The sequence below is a fragment of the Acipenser ruthenus genome, chromosome 6 (genome assembly GCF_902713425.1).
Source record: "Acipenser ruthenus chromosome 6, fAciRut3.2 maternal haplotype, whole genome shotgun sequence".
NCBI classification, from domain to species: Eukaryota; Metazoa; Chordata; class Actinopteri; order Acipenseriformes; family Acipenseridae; genus Acipenser; species Acipenser ruthenus.
The window spans coordinates 23,942,013-23,961,356 of NC_081194.1; the positions used below are offsets into that span (position 1 = coordinate 23,942,013).

The 19,344-nt window shown below is 35.1% G+C and overlaps 1 protein-coding gene across 1 annotated transcript in view; it reads right to left on the bottom strand.

Moving 5' to 3' along the window:
* The window catches only part of LOC117410623 (disks large-associated protein 2-like), a 180,497-nt gene that overhangs the window by 32,801 nt on the left and 128,352 nt on the right, over nucleotides 1-19,344 (bottom strand). Inside the window, exons 6-7 of the mRNA XM_034017303.3 lie at nucleotides 17,875-18,088; nucleotides 10,384-10,434 (exon numbers count right to left, since the gene is read on the bottom strand). Of these exons, the coding sequence (XP_033873194.1) occupies nucleotides 10,384-10,434; nucleotides 17,875-18,088 (265 nt within the window). The remainder of the gene's footprint in view (nucleotides 1-10,383; nucleotides 10,435-17,874; nucleotides 18,089-19,344) is intronic.

Here is a 19,344-nt window from a genome sequence, read left to right on the forward strand (position 1 = left end):
AACGGCATGTCGAAGAGGCTTTTGGTGATTTTAAACCAGTCTAAATAGCCCGGATAAATAACTGGGTAGACACTGGATAAATAAAGCGAGCGGGTTGCCTCAGAAAGACAGTGTATCATACTGGTGTTTTGACCGGCATATTAATGGTTGAAAATCAGAGTTTAACACAAAAAAACCGAAGTTGAAACCATAAATTGTGCCATTACACAATTACGTTTTTTTTTTATTACGTTTTAACTAAGAGTTTACAAGAAACATGTATAGATAGTGTTTAAATGTTGTTAATTAATTTTATGTATATGGCCCGTCTGTGGTTCTGTGGCCATCCTTATAAAGATAACAGGCTGCTGGGCATGGCTGGCAGGCAGGCAGGCAAAGACAGATGGAGCTTAACTGAATAGGGACGGAAGACCACGCCGGGAGGCCTGTGAACCACAATGAGTTCCATGAGGTCGGCCGCAAAAAGAATAAGCATTCTAACACAGCACCCTGTGTTATGGGTGTGTGTCTTTCTGAGCTGACCTGAGCCACCTCTCAAACACTCAAATGTACACGCCACAAAAAAAAAAAATACATTGAAAACTACAAATCCAATCAAATTCTAACCATCATAAGAATTACGTCAAGAGACTGCTACCTTGGTGCACAATCCTATAGCTGTAGCTATTACAGTTTTTTCTCCAGGTCTGATGAAAAATTACATTCTAATTCACATTGTACACAGGTAATTTTAATACTTTATGTAAATAATACTTTTTAAATTTATTAGATTGATGTAGGGAAAAGTCACCGATTCTGAGTGACAAGACTAAAGAGTCCCTCAGTGTTTTGATTAGGTTTACCACATTTCTAATGCAGAAGATGTGCCATAATTTATATGCATATACAGTAATTTAAACTTATCAAAGTTTAATAAAGAACAAAGGAAGTACTTCCGTCAGTAGCCTACAGTAATATCCTACTGTACATGTGTGCCGTTTCATTTACAAAATTAGTTACCACTTTAGTTAACCTGATTTATATAGTATTTTGTTTTCAGGGAAATTGAGCTAATAAATACCACACCTTGGCTGGCACTGTCAATGCCTACCAAACCAGTGAACATCAAATAATGTTCTCTAAAAATAACAAAAGTGATGTCACTATACAGTGGTTTTTGGTGGAGGTCCTCTGTCAGTTGCATGGTTTTTGTGACTACTACAGTCCTTTTTAGCCCTTGCTAAATGATATGTCCACTTCTTCATTTCCTCAACACTTCTGTGCTCATCACAGAATTAATTTGTTCATTTCTTTCCAAATGCTTTTTCTTGTATGTGTGACTGTTTTGTTTGGAAGTTAGAATAGATTTATATTTATCATACATTTCAATTCATTTTCTAATTTCTTTGTCATCAAAATTTGTCTTCCTCTTTTTTTTGCACTCGGTACCTCCATTGTTTTGATATTATTTACAATTGAAATGTTTGCAGGTGCGGGAAGTTGTTTTTGAGTGCTTAGCAGCTCGGTTGAGTTATCCAGTGACGTTTTTCAAGGAAATTTAAAAGAGTGTAAATTACATGTACTGTGGTCATTTATTATTCATTTAAAACTTAATTAGGGGGCTCATTACCTATATAGTACTGACTTAAAGCATTAACATTGGATGTAGTTAAGTGTGAGCTAATTCTTAGTTGGTGCAACAGGTGTATTCAAAATATTTAAGTCACATGTAATAATATCGGACTTAGGGTTTATGGCCTACTCTTCAGACTTGGACGTAAGTCCATTTGGTGCACCCCAGCCCAAGTGTCAACATTTTGGGTTTCAACCTTGTCGACACCTGCTTAATGTCAATAGCACCAGAAATTACATAATGTGCTGTGTCCTTTGAGATGTCTAGGAAGTCTGTTATATTTCATTCTGTGGGATTCATCAATCCTCCATCCTCACCACTGATCAGTGCTGTCCTCCCTAGTCCTCCTTTGTCTAATGTGTCAACCTACTGAAACTGTCCTGAGAGAGTGTTTCTGCATTTTAGTGGCTTTGTTCTACAAAAGTTAAACTTCATGACAGCTATTTGTTATAAAACAAAGTGCCAATGGAACTGTCACGCAGCCAAACGTCATAACACAATGTTATCTGGAAGTCTCTATTTAAACACAACAATTTGTCTATTTAACCTTGCATATTTTACAAACATTTGAGAATGGCATTACAGTTTTGACACATCCTTGTATAACTGTGTATCCATACAACCAAAACAGAAGTTGTGAAAAAACAATACTGTAAAGTACATTAAGGGGCTGATGTAAGGCGTTATCGTCTCACTCTGCAGGTCATCCTAGACCTGATAGCTGAATTTCACCTTTTCATCACCTGGTTGACTGTCCTGGTAATACCGACAGCATTCACTTTCTCCACTATAGAGGACCATATGGGACTGATATTGGCTGAGGCTTTTCCAAACAACTCAATTTCATGCTGAGACTGCAGCAGTAAGGACTCTCAGCTCCTCCTCAGAAAACTTTTCTTTTCTTTTCCATGTGCCAAGAGGACTTTGCTGCCCTTCCTGACATTTTTTTGTTTGGTTTGATTTTTGTGCTCCACAAATCTCATACAGTGCCTACTCTCTGTACTCCTAACTCACCTCACCTCTGGGCTGTAAGTGTGGTTGCAAAATAGCCCGATGCACGGACGGCGCTCATTGCAACCCTCATTATCATGATTGCAGCTCATTATTTGTGCGTTTTGAGTAATTTGCATTGCTCTTAAGCTTACATAGGCCACAGTGCAAAATAATTGCCTAGTTTGGACTCCGCCTATCCTTACATCAGCCCCTCATTTTCCCTACAAATATCAAGATGATACTTGCCTTTTTTCAGATTTTATAATCTGACTTTTAAACATCACAATTTTTTTTTTTTTTTTTTTTGGATAAACTGAATTTGGATGATTTATGTGATGATATTAGGGATGCAGTTCAGATTTTCAGGTTTAATTAATACATATGACATTAACCATTACAGAAGAGACTAACTGATTATTACCGTATATACTGCCGAACACATTTACATTCAACATGCAGGCATACAAATCCTTCCCCTTACTTTCATGACTGAAAAAGGCATTCTTAATTGGTTCAATGTGCAAAATGAAAATTTCTTAGGCACTATTTCTGAAATAAAATGCAGTTGTACAGTATATTGTTTCTGAATCTAGTGGCAAGGATTACTAGTATCTAGTATCTCATAGGAACATAAGAAAATTGACAGACAAGAGGAGGCCATTTGGCCCGTCAGTGCTTCTCTGATTAAACCAAATTTTACAATATGTGGATGTTCACAAATACTTGTAACAAATCAGAATACAAATTGTGCTTCAGACTGAACCCTGCTGTGATTTACTCTATTTAATTCTATTTCATCTATAGTGAGTTAAAAACAGAATTAACCATTCATGTGCAATTTAAAACACTTTGTTTAAGTCTGCTATCACTTGTTTTAAATGCGTAATAGAAACTTTCACGGTAAGAACATCATAACGTTTATGCAAGTTTTATTATATGCAAGTATGATTTATTTTTATAATGAAAAATAAAAACAGCCTCATGCAACTTTATATGGTTTTAGGCTTCCAAAATACTGAGCATTTTGTTCTGTAGACATTTTAAGTTTAAATAGGATAGTCATTCCTATCTGACTCAATAATCGCATTCAAAGATAATCAAATTCAAATACAATTTCCAGTGCAGTCTGCTTGAAATAAGATTAGATGTGGAGACTTAAGGCAATGCATGTTCAGACCAGAAGGGCTTGCAATGCAGAATCCTCTACTATAATCGTGCAGTTAATACCATTGAGCAAGTATGAAGTCATTTAGATTGATTTTATATCTAAATAGATGGCATTATGCCTTGTGAGCACACTTCTGCACTGCTTTTTTGGGTATTCTAGCTTATGCATTTTAATGAAATTCATATACATATGGAATAGTTTCAGCAAATGATTACACAACCCATAGCACATATTGAATCTGGTAAGGGTGACTTCAGTTACCGCAGACCTAAATCTCAATATTTACTATCTGCATATATTCCTGGCTGTGTTGTGTGATGCCTTGCCATTATGTTTTCTGCTATATCTTACTTGTGAGACAAGGTAATGGGTTATGAGCTTGTAAAAAACACATGTCCAATGGTATCAATCCTTTTGTCCAGTGATAAGCATTCTTGCATACCTCTGTTTGCTAAACCCACATACAATATTCCCATAGCTTCCCTAGTTTAAAAAACAGTATGCATTCTTACCTGGATATATCCTGCAATTGTTTTTAATCTGTATTTTAATTAGTAGGTTGTGGTTGATGTTGCTTAACTACTCACTATACTGTATATTGATTCCTGGTCATATGTTACATTTTCCAAAGCATCCTTCTTGATCAATAATAGACATTTATGGAATTTTAGTTTTTTGGAAAATACTTTTAGCCTTGGTTTTGACCATAACATGCCCCAAATTTGTGTATGCATACAAAAATAAACCTGCCCCCACCACCTCGCCTGATTTTTTTTGTTTCCCCCATTATTTTCTGTATAGGAGTGCTGGTTTGCATAATTAATCTTTTGTACAAGAAAAAGGTTTCATCTAGTAGAATAGAAGAAAGCACAGAGTAACCACAAACATGCTATTTTAAAAAATTGCATGCCTGGTGTCTGTTTAACATACAAATCTAAGGATCATTCTTATTAAGAAAGAATGCTGTGTTAAACCATGGTTAATAAAATATACTGAAAACATAGCAAAGCATTTGAAAATGCATGGCAAAGTGTTAAAATGTGGATAATTACCAGACTCAAGCATGTAATGTAAATTTACTACAAGGAACTTTCATAAGCAAGGCCTTAAAATAAATGACTTATTTTCGGATGATGGAAGGTACCATCCAATAGACACATTACGTAGATAAATATTGTTGAAGGGTATAAATGTAGCTCTGCTTGCTATGCAAAAGAGCTTTGCTGTCCTGGCAGGCAAGACCTGAATAATGTTTATGAATGCTGGTCATGGAAGCTAGATAGATCAGCATAGCGTTGACTTATGCGTCAGCCGAGAGTTTACATTTACTTTCCACCTTCAAGAGGGACATGTCTTTGAATCAGCTGCCATTTCCAATCTATTTATGAGATAACTGTTTGCTCCTCATGAATCGATATACCTACTAAACAGTTGCTCAAGCAGAAAGCCTGTGATGCAGCCAAGTGGCAAAGTCAGGTTAATTGAAAGCTGAAGTGGTTCTCAGGGAATGAGCAATTCAAAATCAAGCCTGGAACAGTTTCTAACAGCTTGAGAGGGATGTTAGGGGAAGCACACCCAGGTTCCAGAGTAACAAATGTTATTCATTGAGCACTGATATCAAGATATTTAAAAATCGTAAAAAAAAATGAAAAAAAAAACTCACCAATGCAAAAACTATCTTACATTACCTAATTATATCATAAAAGCCATTCTTTAATGTTATATCCTTTGTGTGGCCCATTTAAAAAAAAAAAAAACTGGTTTTGTTCAGGGTTTCTTCAACCATCTATGTTTATATTTTATGCATTCAGGTACATCAATGTCAAAAAGGTACTCTATTCAGTTATGAAAAATTCTAAACAACATCGGTATCTTTTCTAGCTATTACTCCAGGCACTCAATAAAATATAAAAATTTTAAAACAAAGTTACAGTGATAAAACAGACTGCACAGGGAAGTAAAAGAAAGTATTGATTATTTTCTGAACCAGGCCTTTCCTTTCATCAAAACTGTTTATGCTGCAAAACTAGTAATATGCACAATTAAAAGTACCTAAACTTAGTTTTGTAACATTAATAGTTTAATTTTTCTTTCACAAAAAGTGTGTAAAGTTAGGTCCAATGTTCTGTAATGATTAATATAATTATTGCCCAACTTGAAATACAATACAATCTACTGGTTAGGCTTCTGCCGAAAACCTTTTTGGTCTCTTTGTTCTTTTCCCTATTAAAACAATCCTATTCAATCTATGTCAAGGCTCTGAACATATGCTCAAAATAGTTTTTTTTTTTTTTTTCTGGGTTTATAATACAACAATCAACAAACTTTTTTCAACATCTGTCAATTCTAACAATTGCTTGATAAATCACATTGTGGTGAATTTTCTAAACGTTTCCTCAAGATTTTGAAAGAAAAACTAAATCAACATTAATGGTATAAAACAAACAACTTGAGACATTGATATAGGGTAACACGATTTCCAAAGCTCAGAACCAGGATCAGCTTGAAAACTACACTATACATTTTTTTTTTTTTTTTTTAAAGCTTTTTATTTGAACTCAGTGCTTTTACCACTATTACTGTTTTCTCATTAAAATAACAAAAAACAACAACCTCTGACTGCTGCACAACCACTGCACCTTCCCTTTCCAATTTGCGGCCTCATTTAACTGCATGTTATAAGAACATAAGAACATAAGAAAGTTTACAAATGAGAGGAGGCCATTCGGCCCATCTTGCTCGTTTGGTTGTTAGTAGCTTATTGATCCCAGAATCTCATCAAGCAGCTTCTTGAAGGATCCCAGGGTGTCAGCTTCAACAACATTAATTGGGGAGTTGACTCCCACAATTCTCTGTGTAAAAGTGCCTCCTATTATCTGTTCTGAATGCTCCTTTATCTAATCTCCATTTGTGACTCCTGGTCCTTGTTTCTTTTTTTAGGTCGAAAAAGTTCCCAAGGTCGACAATGTCAATACCTTTTAGAATTTTGAATGCTTGAATCAGATCACTGCGTAGTCTTCTTTGTTCAAGACTGAATAGATTCAATTATTTTAGCCTGTCTGCATACGACATGCCTTTTAAACCCGGGATAATTCTGGTCACTCTTCTTTGCACTCTTTCTAGAGCAGCAATATCCCTTTTGTAACGAGGTGACCAGAACTGAACACAATATTCTAGATGAGGTCTTACTAATGCATTGTAAAGTTTTAACATTACTTCCCTGGATTTAAATTCAACACTTTTCACAATATATCCGAGCATCTCGTTGGCCTTTTTTACAGCTTCCCCACATTGTCTAGATGAAGACATTTCTGAGTCAACATAAACTCCTAGGTCTTTTTCATAGATTCCTTCTTCAATTTCAGTATCTCCCATATTATATTTATAATGCACATTTTTATTGCCTGCGTGTCGTACCTAATACTGATCCCTGTGATACACCACTGGTTACCTCGCTCCATTTTGAGGTTTCTCCTCTAATCAGTACTTTCTGTTTTCTACATGTTAACCACTCCTTAATCCATGTGCATGCATTTCCTTGAATCCCTACTGCGTTCAGTTTGAGGATTAATCTTTTATGCGGGACTTTGTCAAAAGCTTTCTGGAAATTGTCGATGTTGCATCCTCAAAAAATTCAAGCAGGTTAGTTAGACACGATCTCCCTTTCCTAAAACCATGCTGACTGTCTCCCATGATACTGTTACCATATAGGTAAGTTTCCATTTTGGATCTTATTATAGTTTCGATAAGTTTACATATAATAGAAGTCAGGCTTATTGGTCTGTAGTTACCTGGTTCGGTTTTGTCTCCCTTTTTGTGGATCGGTATTACGTTTGTAATTCTCCAGTCTGTCGGTACAATCCCTGTGTCAAGAGACTTCTTTCATTTCTTTGAGCACTATTGGGAGGATCTCATCCGGCCCAGGGGATTTGTTTATTTTAAGAGCTACTATTCCCTTTAACACTTCTGCCTCTGTTATGCTAAAGTTATTTAAAACTGGATAGGAACAGGTTGACATGTGGGGCATGTTGTCCATATTCTCCTTTGTAAAAACTTGTGAAAAGTAATAATTTAATATATTTGCTATTTTTTTGTCTTCGTCTATGATTTTGCCATTTGTATCTCTTAGACATTTAACCTCTTCTTTGAATGTTCTCTTGCTGTTATAATATTGGAAAAACATTTTGGAATTGGTTTTAGCCCCCTTAGCAATGTTCATTTCTATCTCTTCTAAACTTCCTTTTTGACTTGTGTTTGCAGTTCCAAGTACTCTTTCTCTGTACTTTGTTTTTGGTCCCTTTTAAACGCTCTGTAAAGTGCCTTTTTTCGCTGAATATTTGATTGATCTATTTAACCATTTTGGCCATTTTGTTTTAGATTTGGATTTGTCTACTTTTGGGATGTAATTGTTTTGTGCCTCTAGTACTACATTTTTTAAAAAACAGCCATCCTTTTTCTGTGGATGTTTTCTCTATTTTACTCCTATCTACTTCTGTTAGTCTCTTTTTCATACCTTCATAGTTTGCTTTTCTAAAATTGTAAACCTTAGCTTTAGTCAAGACTTTTTGGGCTTTAAAAATCACTTCAAATGAGACCATGTTGTGGTCTGAGTTTGCCAGTTATTCTGTTTTTGTTATTTGAAAAGACTAAATCAAGGCATGTCTCTCCTCTAGTCGGTGCCCTGACAAATTGCGTTAGGAAGCAGTCATTTGTCATTTCCACCATTTCAGTTTCGTCTGTCGTGCTCCCCACCGGGTTTTCCCATTTTATATGGGGGAAGTTGAAATCCCCCATTAGTATGACTTCTCCTTTGCTACACGTAACTTAAAATAACCATATGTATTGTTATGTTTACCCTTAGTTACTTTCATTTTACATACTTTTAATTTATTATAGAAGCCTAAATGAAAAATATTATTCTGGAACCATATTTTAATACGATTGCTGATTGTTTACATATTTCACGCCAGCAGTGCTATCTGGTGCTGTTGGAAACTGGGACTTTGTTTTGGGGAAAATATACCCTGGCCATAGTCTTTCAAAGTATTTATTTCTAGCTAGCATTTTTCTACATCTCTTTGCCTTACCTCTAACCTGAACAATGTGGGTTTAGTCTTACATAATACAGAGGGAGACTTCAGGCCAGCAGCTTTACCAAATTTTGCTGCCTTGATTTGTGTCTGTTTGATGAAACAGATAATCTTTCCCCGAGGTAACTGAATCTGGTAATACATTCCTACTTTTTCAACCCTTGCCAGTGAGTCAGTGATAGCTCAGGAGTTCCCTTACCCAGCCTGTCAGGATTTTGAAGTAACAAAATAAACAAGGACGATATCAAAGGGAACTAGAGATAATCCTAGCCTCCACAAGCTTTGCTACTGCTTCAGTTACTAAATTATTATCTGCTCAATCTCGAATAGCAGCGCAGTGCACTGAAAGGCTAACTTGTGTTAATGTCTAATTAGGTCACAGAGATCATTGTCATAGGGATAAAACAGGTGACATTTGATTCTTGACCCAATTATCCAATATTTGTACAGTTGGACACAAACTCAGTGAAACGGAAATAAGTCTAGACAAATCAAACACAGACCCTCCTCTGTTTTCACCTATGTCAAAGTAGAAGAAGAACTGTTGATATGGATTTAACTATAAACATTGTATACAATTAGTGTTAGTGTTAGGAACGGATATTGCATTTCAGGAAAATCTTTTAAACAAAGGTGGGTCATTATTTTGCAGTTTTTCACAGTACAGTGATGTTGTCTGTATAATATAAAATCAGCAGATACCAGTACACATTATTCTAGTTTTAATATTAAAATACACATGTGTTTCTCATTCATATGGACAATGTATAGCTGAACCCACAGCATTGGTCCTGTGATAGAATATAAAATAAGTTAGCAAGAAACCACAATCATCATGTAAGTGATGAGACTCTTTAAGAGTTCAGCCTGATTTACAACGTCTCCTGGTCCCTCCCCTCAAATAAAATATTATTCAATTGTTTTTACAATGTGGTATTATGTTAACTAAGATTCCACACAAGGAAAGCCAGGCGATGAAAGTAGCATTAGTCTGAAAAGTAGTGTGCAGGTACAATCACACACGCACGTTGCACGCATGCAAACACACGCAAACATACTATACATACATCAATGCCGGTGACAACAATTCCATTCAAAGAAGGTCCTGTCTTATTTACGTGCTGACATGCAAATTAAACGAGTACTTTAATGTTACAGGATACATATTTCAAATCTAAATCAATTCACTAGGTATGTGATAAATTATTGCCAACACTGAATATCAGTGAGCATTTGACCTCACTTTTCAAACATAGCAATTAAAATGTAATAATCTGGTGCAGGTTTTATTTGTTAACCATTGAGTTTTGAATCTAAATTAGGCAGAGCGAAAAAATGTGGTACCTGTGGCCTATAAGGTCTGCTTCCATATGCTGAATAATTACTTTCACAGAATGAGCAGTAACTGGTTCAACATCCAGCAGGTGGCAGTAGTGTATATACTTAGTGTTGTCTATTTTGTTGCACTGTATGTGGCAATGCATTAAAGCGGCCAGCAAGTGGGTTATAATGAAAGATACCTGGAGATTGTGGCGTCCGATCCACGGCAGATGGAAGGCGAAACTGGATCCCTGAAAAAGTGGGTCATTTTTATTATCCACAGGTGGTTTGGATAGCAGGCATTTTAGAGCCTGCACATCTCTAAATAACAATTGAAATTAGAGAAAATGGTCAATCATGAGTGCACATTCAGTGCTCTGGGTGGCTCAATGGTCTTCCACACTTTAGAATTATTATTTAGATCTACATGTACAGTGTCTTAATAAAAAGAGAACAGTCATTGTTGTAGTAATGCACTAGTTTTAGGGATAGAGAGAGGATAGCCAAATTATCACCATGACTGATTATTATTTAAAAATTAGACTTAAAAACAATATACGGTTTAAAATATCATGAAATGACCAGATTCATCATGCATCATTGTATTTTTCTTATGCACTTAAGTAAGTAAAGTTACATCGGCAGTCACTTTATTGCATTTTGGTGGTGCTCCAGTGCAAAGTTTGTACCACTTTTTTGGACAAGCAATACTGGTGTTAGAGTAAGGGCTTCTAGCTATAAACTAATCTGAAAGACACCTTTGCAATTCCTGTCAACACAAATGCAGTTTGAGAAACCACTATTGCTTTATGCCATGGTGTTCAACACCAACTCCCCTGCAGAGATAATTGAACACCATACATTTCTGGGGATGCAAATCGTAATGGTGGGCACCACAGCAATTTATAGTTGTCCATTGACATCGAAACAACATTTTACATTTTAAAATATACTATAAATTGGTTTTAACTGCTGGCTTTGACTTTTAGAAAAGGTTACACTGGAGCAAAAATGACCCCAAAATGTATATAATCAGCACATATATAATTAATTTAGAACACTGCATCTTATTTATTTTTTAATCATTTTAGATGGAGTTCAATGACATATATTCAATTATAAATATCTTTTATAACAACTGATTGATGCCTAAACAGATTCCCTGTAAACATTCTCCCTCCATGGTTTTCCACACCAGATATTTTCTCTATCCTATTCTAGCTCTGGCTATTAATCTGGTGATGAACCAAAATGTAATTATTTGGTGGTAGGTAAGGAATGAGCTACTCTGTTTTTGTTCTCTTGCATGCTAAGCAATATATATATATATATATATATATATATATATATATATATATATATATATATATATATATATATATATATAATATCAAACCAATAAAAAGAGTCAGGTCAGGTACAGTACATTGTTGCAGTCTTCACAATAGCAAAAAAAGGCATTGTGGGACGGGACTGTAGGTACAATGTAGAGTGTTTAGCACTGCTGTTCAATCATACAAATTATAAAAAAAGATCTCTAGAAAACAACTACCATATTCCTTCGAATTTAAGACGCACTTCTTAAACCATTTTTATCTTCTCAAAAATGGCCTGCATCTTAAATTCGAATAGTGGTGTGTGTTAAAATCGCAAACAAAAGACATAACTACCAGAGTAGCGTCATTAGCTTCCTGAGGAATTAGAAGAGAAGCTTATACAATTTCAGCATTTCGCTTCATAGGCTCCATTCTAACAAACAGTACCAGCTTGGACAGATTGGAAATGCTGATCAGACCCCCATAAGTTTCGACATGCCAAGCAATACCACAGTTCACAAAAAGGGAGAAAAACAGATGCAAGTAATCACAACTGGAAATGAGAAGCAGCGCATAACTGTAATGCTCTGTGACAGCAGACGGCCGCAAACTGCCTCCATGCATCGTTTTCTTATATGCATAATTGAGGTTGTGTCTTTGTAAATGCATCTTTATTTGATGTTTTATTTTTTCCTCAAATTAAGGGTGGGAATTTTGGGCTGCATCTTAAATTTGAAGGAGTACGGTATTTGCTCTGTTAATTAAAGCCAGTGATGAACTGACAACTCATGAAAGTTTTAATAGGCTACTTCATGGGGAGTCAAAATGGTCAGTGAGCTTGGTTAAGAAAAAAAAAACAACTCCCATTTCATCAAGAATTAGTTTCAATTTACACCTACCCTCTCTGCTTAATGATTGTTAAATTGAAATCGATCATACAGTACAGGGGTTTTCAACCTTTTGTTTGAACCTGTACCCTTTCTGTCTGGAGGTATCAGCTTCAAATTTTTGCTCTACTGAATGGTATCACAGTTGCAATAAAAGGCAGAATAAGCTGATTAACAAATACCCCCCCCCCCCCCTCTTATTTAATATATAATTTATGTCACAGCAGTTTGGGACTGACAAACTACTAGTTTAGGACAGAATACCAAGAAGTAGGCCTAATTCTTAAAACTTTTAATTGCATGTCTCTGATGCACAGAATTAAAAGACAGTATTTGGGGATCTCTTTGGAAACACTCAGATTCGTTTTCTATTCTGTAAAATTATAAATAATCCACTGTAAATGTTTATCAAGTTACCATTTACTTCCCATCTAAGCATAATTATGTGTGTCATTTAAAATGTTTACAATATCAAACACATTAACCTCAAAATACAACTATACTAACTAACAACATAAAAATTATCCAAAGGGATTCAGTATAATTTTCTGTCAATTTACACTTACTCTTGTTTTCTTTCTTCATTTTTTAAGTAAAAAATGCATCCATTTCAAACACTGGAAACAAATTCAACATTCCACTATTGCTGTTACTAAAATGCAGCAGCGTCTAATAAATAAAACCGTCAAAGTATGAGTTATTTATGTTTACCGGAACATTTATACTTCTAAAAAATGCAGAAAATAGCTAAGTTCCTGAGCAGCACAGAGCGCTCTCCATCAGCAGAATCACCAGACCCCTGCTTCACTCACCCATACCAGAGTGGAAATCCATACAATTGAAATCACGCATGCGTACAGGTGGAAAGTACGGAGGAGATAGATTCTATGTTTTTTTGTTTTTTTTTTTCATTTGCGGTTCAGTGGTTTAAGATAATTACTTTCTTTTACTTTCATTTTTATTTTTGCATTTCTGAGTTGTCCTGTGTACCCTCTATGACCCTTAAACCCCTTTCACACTGGAGCGCCTACCCGGGTCACAATCCCACCTAGTATGAAACATCGTACCCGGGTTGACCTGGGTCGGCAGTGACCCACCTCAGGATTTGGGTCGACACGCTTTGACCCGAGCCGAGTGAGACAATGGCCGTCCAGATGCAGACTAATTAACAAACAGCCACGCCTGAGTGACGGTTTCACTTCTGCAAGGAACATTTCTGTTTATTCTATTTAGCCCTATTTCTGCTGATTGACACACCATGAGCCAGATTGCAGCAACATCTGCTGTAATCAACATTTGGGCTGGCAATTCAATCCAGAGAAGCTTGGATGGAAGCGTCTGTAAAAAGCTGTTTCTGGGGCAGCATTGTGTATTTGCTTCTGTCACCCAGGTCCAAAACGGGTTAAGCATGCCAGTGTGAAAGGGGCTTTAGAAGTACCCCAGGGGTATGCGTACCCCTGGTTGAAAACCACTGATACAGTATAAGAATGAAAGGCAAATTTGTAAGTATATATAATAGAAAACTAGCTAAGATGTTGAATTATTTGTTGTTCTGTCTAACAATAATATAAAGATAGTAAGTCTACGCTACTTATTGTGCTAAATGTTTTGTCTTTATGATTACCAAACCATCATTTGATAAGCACAAAGGGCCATATTAAGAAAGGCACCCTCTTACCAAACCTTTAATGAGGAATACATATTTGTAACTATGAAAATTCCACTCCCCTCAACTCCCAAAGATGAACTTAGGCACATTCTTTTCTTTTAGTAAATTGTTCACAATGTTTGTGTTCTTTGTGTACGCATGTGTGTGTGTGTGTGTGTGTGTGTGTGTGTGTGTGTTTGTGTAGCGGGAGGGGCATCTAAATGCAGTTTAATTACATAGAAACATAGGTTTAAAAAAACAAGATTCACGGTGAATTAGGGGTTCCTGCTGAGAAAAGCCAGCCTTGGATTTGATTAAAGCAGTTTACAAAATGGGGGATTTGCTCTGTATTAACCACCAATTTCTAGGGGTAATCTGATGATAACCACGGATTCAGGGTGATTCCTCAGTGCACCGAAATACTAGAATCCAGTGGTTGCTATCCCAGCAGGGTATAGGTTGATCAAATCAACCTGTAATATTTTTACTCTACTGCCCTCCCTGTGTTACTGTCGATTTAACCTTTAGAACAATGGTATCTGAAAGGTTGGCTGCATCCCAATTTACAGTGCCAGCTAGTGACAGACATAATAAACTTCTGTAAACACTTAACACATTATTTAGTGAGCAAATTTCATTTTAACACTGTTTCCATGGAAACCTGCCAGACCCAGTATGAGGCAATAGAAAAAAAGGCATCCTGTTTAGGTATTCGAAGGTTTAATTAATTACAGAAACTGTTTCTCTCCCACCTTTTGTTAAGAAAAACATCCTTCATGAGATTAAATGTATCTTGTTACATACTGACTAATGCAATTTAAAATTACAATGTAAACAACATGCTTTGACAGATCAGTAAGGTCAGATACTTCAAATAAATCTAAAAAATCATATTGCGAGATGACCAAGTTAACCATGTGTGAAATGAAGAGGATCAGCCATTTGAAAAAACACATAATTTATGATCCGCCAATCCATGAGCATCTCTAATAATGGGACTGTACAGTTACATACATTATAGTATTGCAGAACAGGACCTTTTTAATTAAATACATTCCTGCAATCACAGTTTGAACACTCTGATAAAGAAGTGCTAGTGAATACAAGCTTGTGAGACGCAGTTCTTGTTTACCGGTGATGGAACAAAATGGTAGTTTAGTCGATTAATGTTGAAGAGCAGATAATGGAACATGCAACAGTTTTACAAAGTGGTATGCCACTGAGCATATTCAGAGTGGTAAAGGTAATAGAGCATTTAAAAATGTTCAATAAAATCCAAAATTTGGAATGTATTTAATGGATGTAATGAAAACATAGTATAATTGGTATTACGCATTTAGAATGCCCGTCTTGAATTAACAGAACCTTGATGGAATTCCTGCTGACAGCCAAAGGCAATTTTTAGCATTCCAGCTGGTTGCTCTTCCTTATCTTTTAATGGTGGTGTGCTGCTGACCCTATCCAAAGATATACACTGTATGTGGTCATAGCCTAGATTCAGGTTTGGATTTTTAGATCGACTGTTTTGGATGCTGTCTGAACAGCAAGGTCATACATAAGTAAAGCAACTAAATTAATTAAAGTGTATTGAAAGTTTTTTTTTTTTTCATCTTAAAGTATGTGAATCTAACAAAATAATTCCAGTGAATCTTACCCACTATGTATTATCATCACTTTGTAGATCTCATATTCTCTTATATGAAAGGTGAATGGGTACTCGATTTTTTGCACAGGTTTTACTGAACAAATCCAGTGCACGCACATACAGAGGGTCCTCCAAATTGAGTATAAGTCGAACAGTACCTGAAAGGTTAAAAATATTTGCATAAAATTGAGTTAATCAATTTATAGCCAAATGCCAAAAGGGAGGTGTGTATGAATAAATATCTATCTATCTATGAAGATAGTCCGTAGTCCGAAACGACGTCCTGATACCATTTTTTTTTATCAATGATCTATATATATATATATACAGTATATATATATATATATATATATATATATATATATATATATATATATATACACACACAATATATATATATAATAAATAACTCAATCTCCCTTGAGCTTCACACTTTGCTACGCATTTTGAGGACTAATCACTCCTTTTCAGTCACTGTTTTCAGTGTCGACTGTGTTCCTTCATGGATCCTTGAATTTGAAAATGCAACACTGAAGTACCGTCAAGGAGTCATCAATAACTTTACTTCACTAATATCTTCAAATAAAATACAACTGATACATCAAATTAATCTTTACAATAATATGTGTGTGTGTGTGTGTGTGTGTGTGTTTCATATAGGAAAATGTGAGACCTACATTAAGCTGGCAGTATATATTGAGTACCAGTGAATACTTCGGTGTGACAGTCTGGTGGAAAGCTTACTGACAAGTATGAATTCAAAAGAGATGGTGACCATATAAAAGTCTCTCTACAACATATATGACAAAGCAATTGACTTTGGGTGTCAGCAGGATTTTCATAAATGTGGATTGTAAATTTTATGTAGAATGACATGTATTTTTTAATCTGTCCTATTATTATTATTATTATTATTATTATTATTATTATTATTATTATTATTATTATTATTTAATTCAGTTGATGCAGATTTCAGGTAGAGTATAAATATTTAAGGAAATGTTTCTTCCTGTGCATTTTTTTACTCACTTTGATTAATGTGATTGTGACATGTTGTGAAGTAATCACAAATTACGAAAAGTAACTTTATATTACAAATTACATTTATTTGTACTACACTTCAGTGCGTATGGTTTATTTATATTAATTTGAACCATCATTTCTAAAAATCAATGGATTCTATAGGAATATTTACTTATTGTATATTAACTGGGTCTAAATATATATAAGCATGACTTTGTGTTGTATGTAGTTTATCGACAGGAGAAAATCCATTCAAAGTGTATTAGATCAGTATGATGCTGTTTAACTTTATTTTATATATATTGTGTATATACAAAAAGCATACACTTTTAAACTCCTCTACAGCTAACTTGTGCAGCAATATTACAAAAGTATTGAACAGGTTTATTAGCACAAAATAATAATAATAATAATAATAATACTAAAAACAGGACCCCTACAAGACCTACCGTACATTTTACCATCACCAGCTAAGCTACGGACGCCTAAAATGAAAAAAAGGTTATAACTTAGTACAAAAAGAAACCATTTAAAAGACTCTACCTATGCCATTCTATGTATCAGGATTATGCAAAGGTGCTGATGCATTCCGTGTGTTATATTAAGACAGTCGTTGATTATAGTTTAGCTTTGAATTATTTAGTCTTCTTATTCTATTGACTTTGTTAAATTCCATGGAGTTGTATGGAAACTATATTTTGGAGACTTACAAGGTAAGCACCACTACAGAGGGTTGTTTCTTTGACAAGAGAAGTGTTACAGAGCCACTGTCAGACCACACAGGACACCCCCTTTGTTTAAAAGAATCTTTTAACTTTTTATCTTGTTTCAAAATTATTATATATATATATTGTTTTAAATGAAGCTCCTCTTTACATGCTTAGAACAGCGTTTAATCCTCTTAAACATGCTGTGTGACATATCAGTTATACAAGTATGTATATTTCTGGACTAAGCTGTTCTATGAGCTCAAACATATTTCTTAATTGCCAAAAAAAAAAACAGAAACAGGCTTTGTTCGTGCATGACTCGCAAACAAATTCTGAATTATTCATAAGGCTGTTGTGCAAACTCAAGTACCAGTGAAATTAGGCATCGCTTTGCTTGAGATTGCCAGGCAAGGATATGTATGTATATATTCTATGGCTCGCCTCTCTTAAGTATATTGTTACCTGATCTGATAGTTGAGGTGACTGTGGAAGATGTCATTGAAGGTATGCAGTCATCATCCTGGGAGTAACCAGCCTGAATAGCACGCAGGTAACTGTGGCTTCGAGTGCGGAAACAGCCAGGCAGGTCCAAGGCATCCATAGCCTGAGATTCTACTTCACTAAAAACGGACTCGCAAACTGATTCAAACTGGCCATTGATCTCAGTCTCACTCACCTGAGAGACAAAAACAGGAATAGCAGTCCTTAATTTTTCCTCTTCCTTTCTCTTTCTGATTCTGACTCTTCCCCTTTGTACAGTAAATATGAAGGAGTGTTAGCAAAATCCCAGTCTTTGAACTTCAAAAGAATTTGAAAATATTGTGGTTACTTATATTAATTTTACTGTTGCACTATCCCATTTTTTTTTCTTGAAACAGTCGCTGTGATGTCAAAGGGTGGGGGAGGGCAGGGTGAGGATGTGGGGGAGGATGCCATTTATAGCTAATCAGAAGTTACAAAACTCAATTTTGTATGTTTTTTTTAAGACTCTCTCTCTCTCTCTCTCTCTCTCTCAACCTGACACTGGGGTCTATTTTAATGTCCTAAACAGTGGCGTATCTAAATACTGCCACGCTTAAATTATGTTTGTTTTTTGTTAGTTTTTTTATGTTAATAATGAGGGCAATAAATCACCCCTGGGTTCAAATACAGGAGTCAATATTTATATATAATCTATAATCTACTATTATAATCTACTGTGGGTTGAAATAGACCTGGTATATACAATATATATATATATATATATATATATATATATATATATATATATATATATATGTATAATTATAATTATAAAATATAATTTATCGAATACTAAACTTGTCTGGTGGACAAACATTTTAATACCTTTTTTTGTATCATTCTTTAAGTTAATTTAGCTATAATCAGATTTAATGATGGAATGCACTGGTAATTCTAAGAAGCAGTATGTCTGGATGACATTGAAGGTTACTATAATAATCCCCTGTTTAACTGCATAATGAAAGATTGTGCTTAATTTACAGTATTTAATACATTTGGAGCCCATTGTATATTGTATACAGAGGATGCAGGAGTCTGCAGTGAAAAGAAACACTATGTCAGTGAAGAAAAAGGGCTGAGTTCCAGGCTTTTTTAAATGTACATTTACTTTACTAATAGGGCAGTATTCTGAAAAATTACTGATTTCCATCCAATAATGATTTCCAACAAAATGGATGGAAATTTCACTATTCATATTTCTCCCGCCTATTCTCAAAATGATTAAAAAGGGAAATATCCAAATTAATATTCGTCTCTGGTCAACTTTAAAACAACCTCCCCACAAGGGTAATAGCTAATAACTCTTTAGAAAGACTGTAATGTTTTACAAAGAAAGGTTAAAACCTCACACGCTACCAAATCCTTCTAAAAGAGAGGACTCGTCTCAAATGTAATAATAAATACACTTTT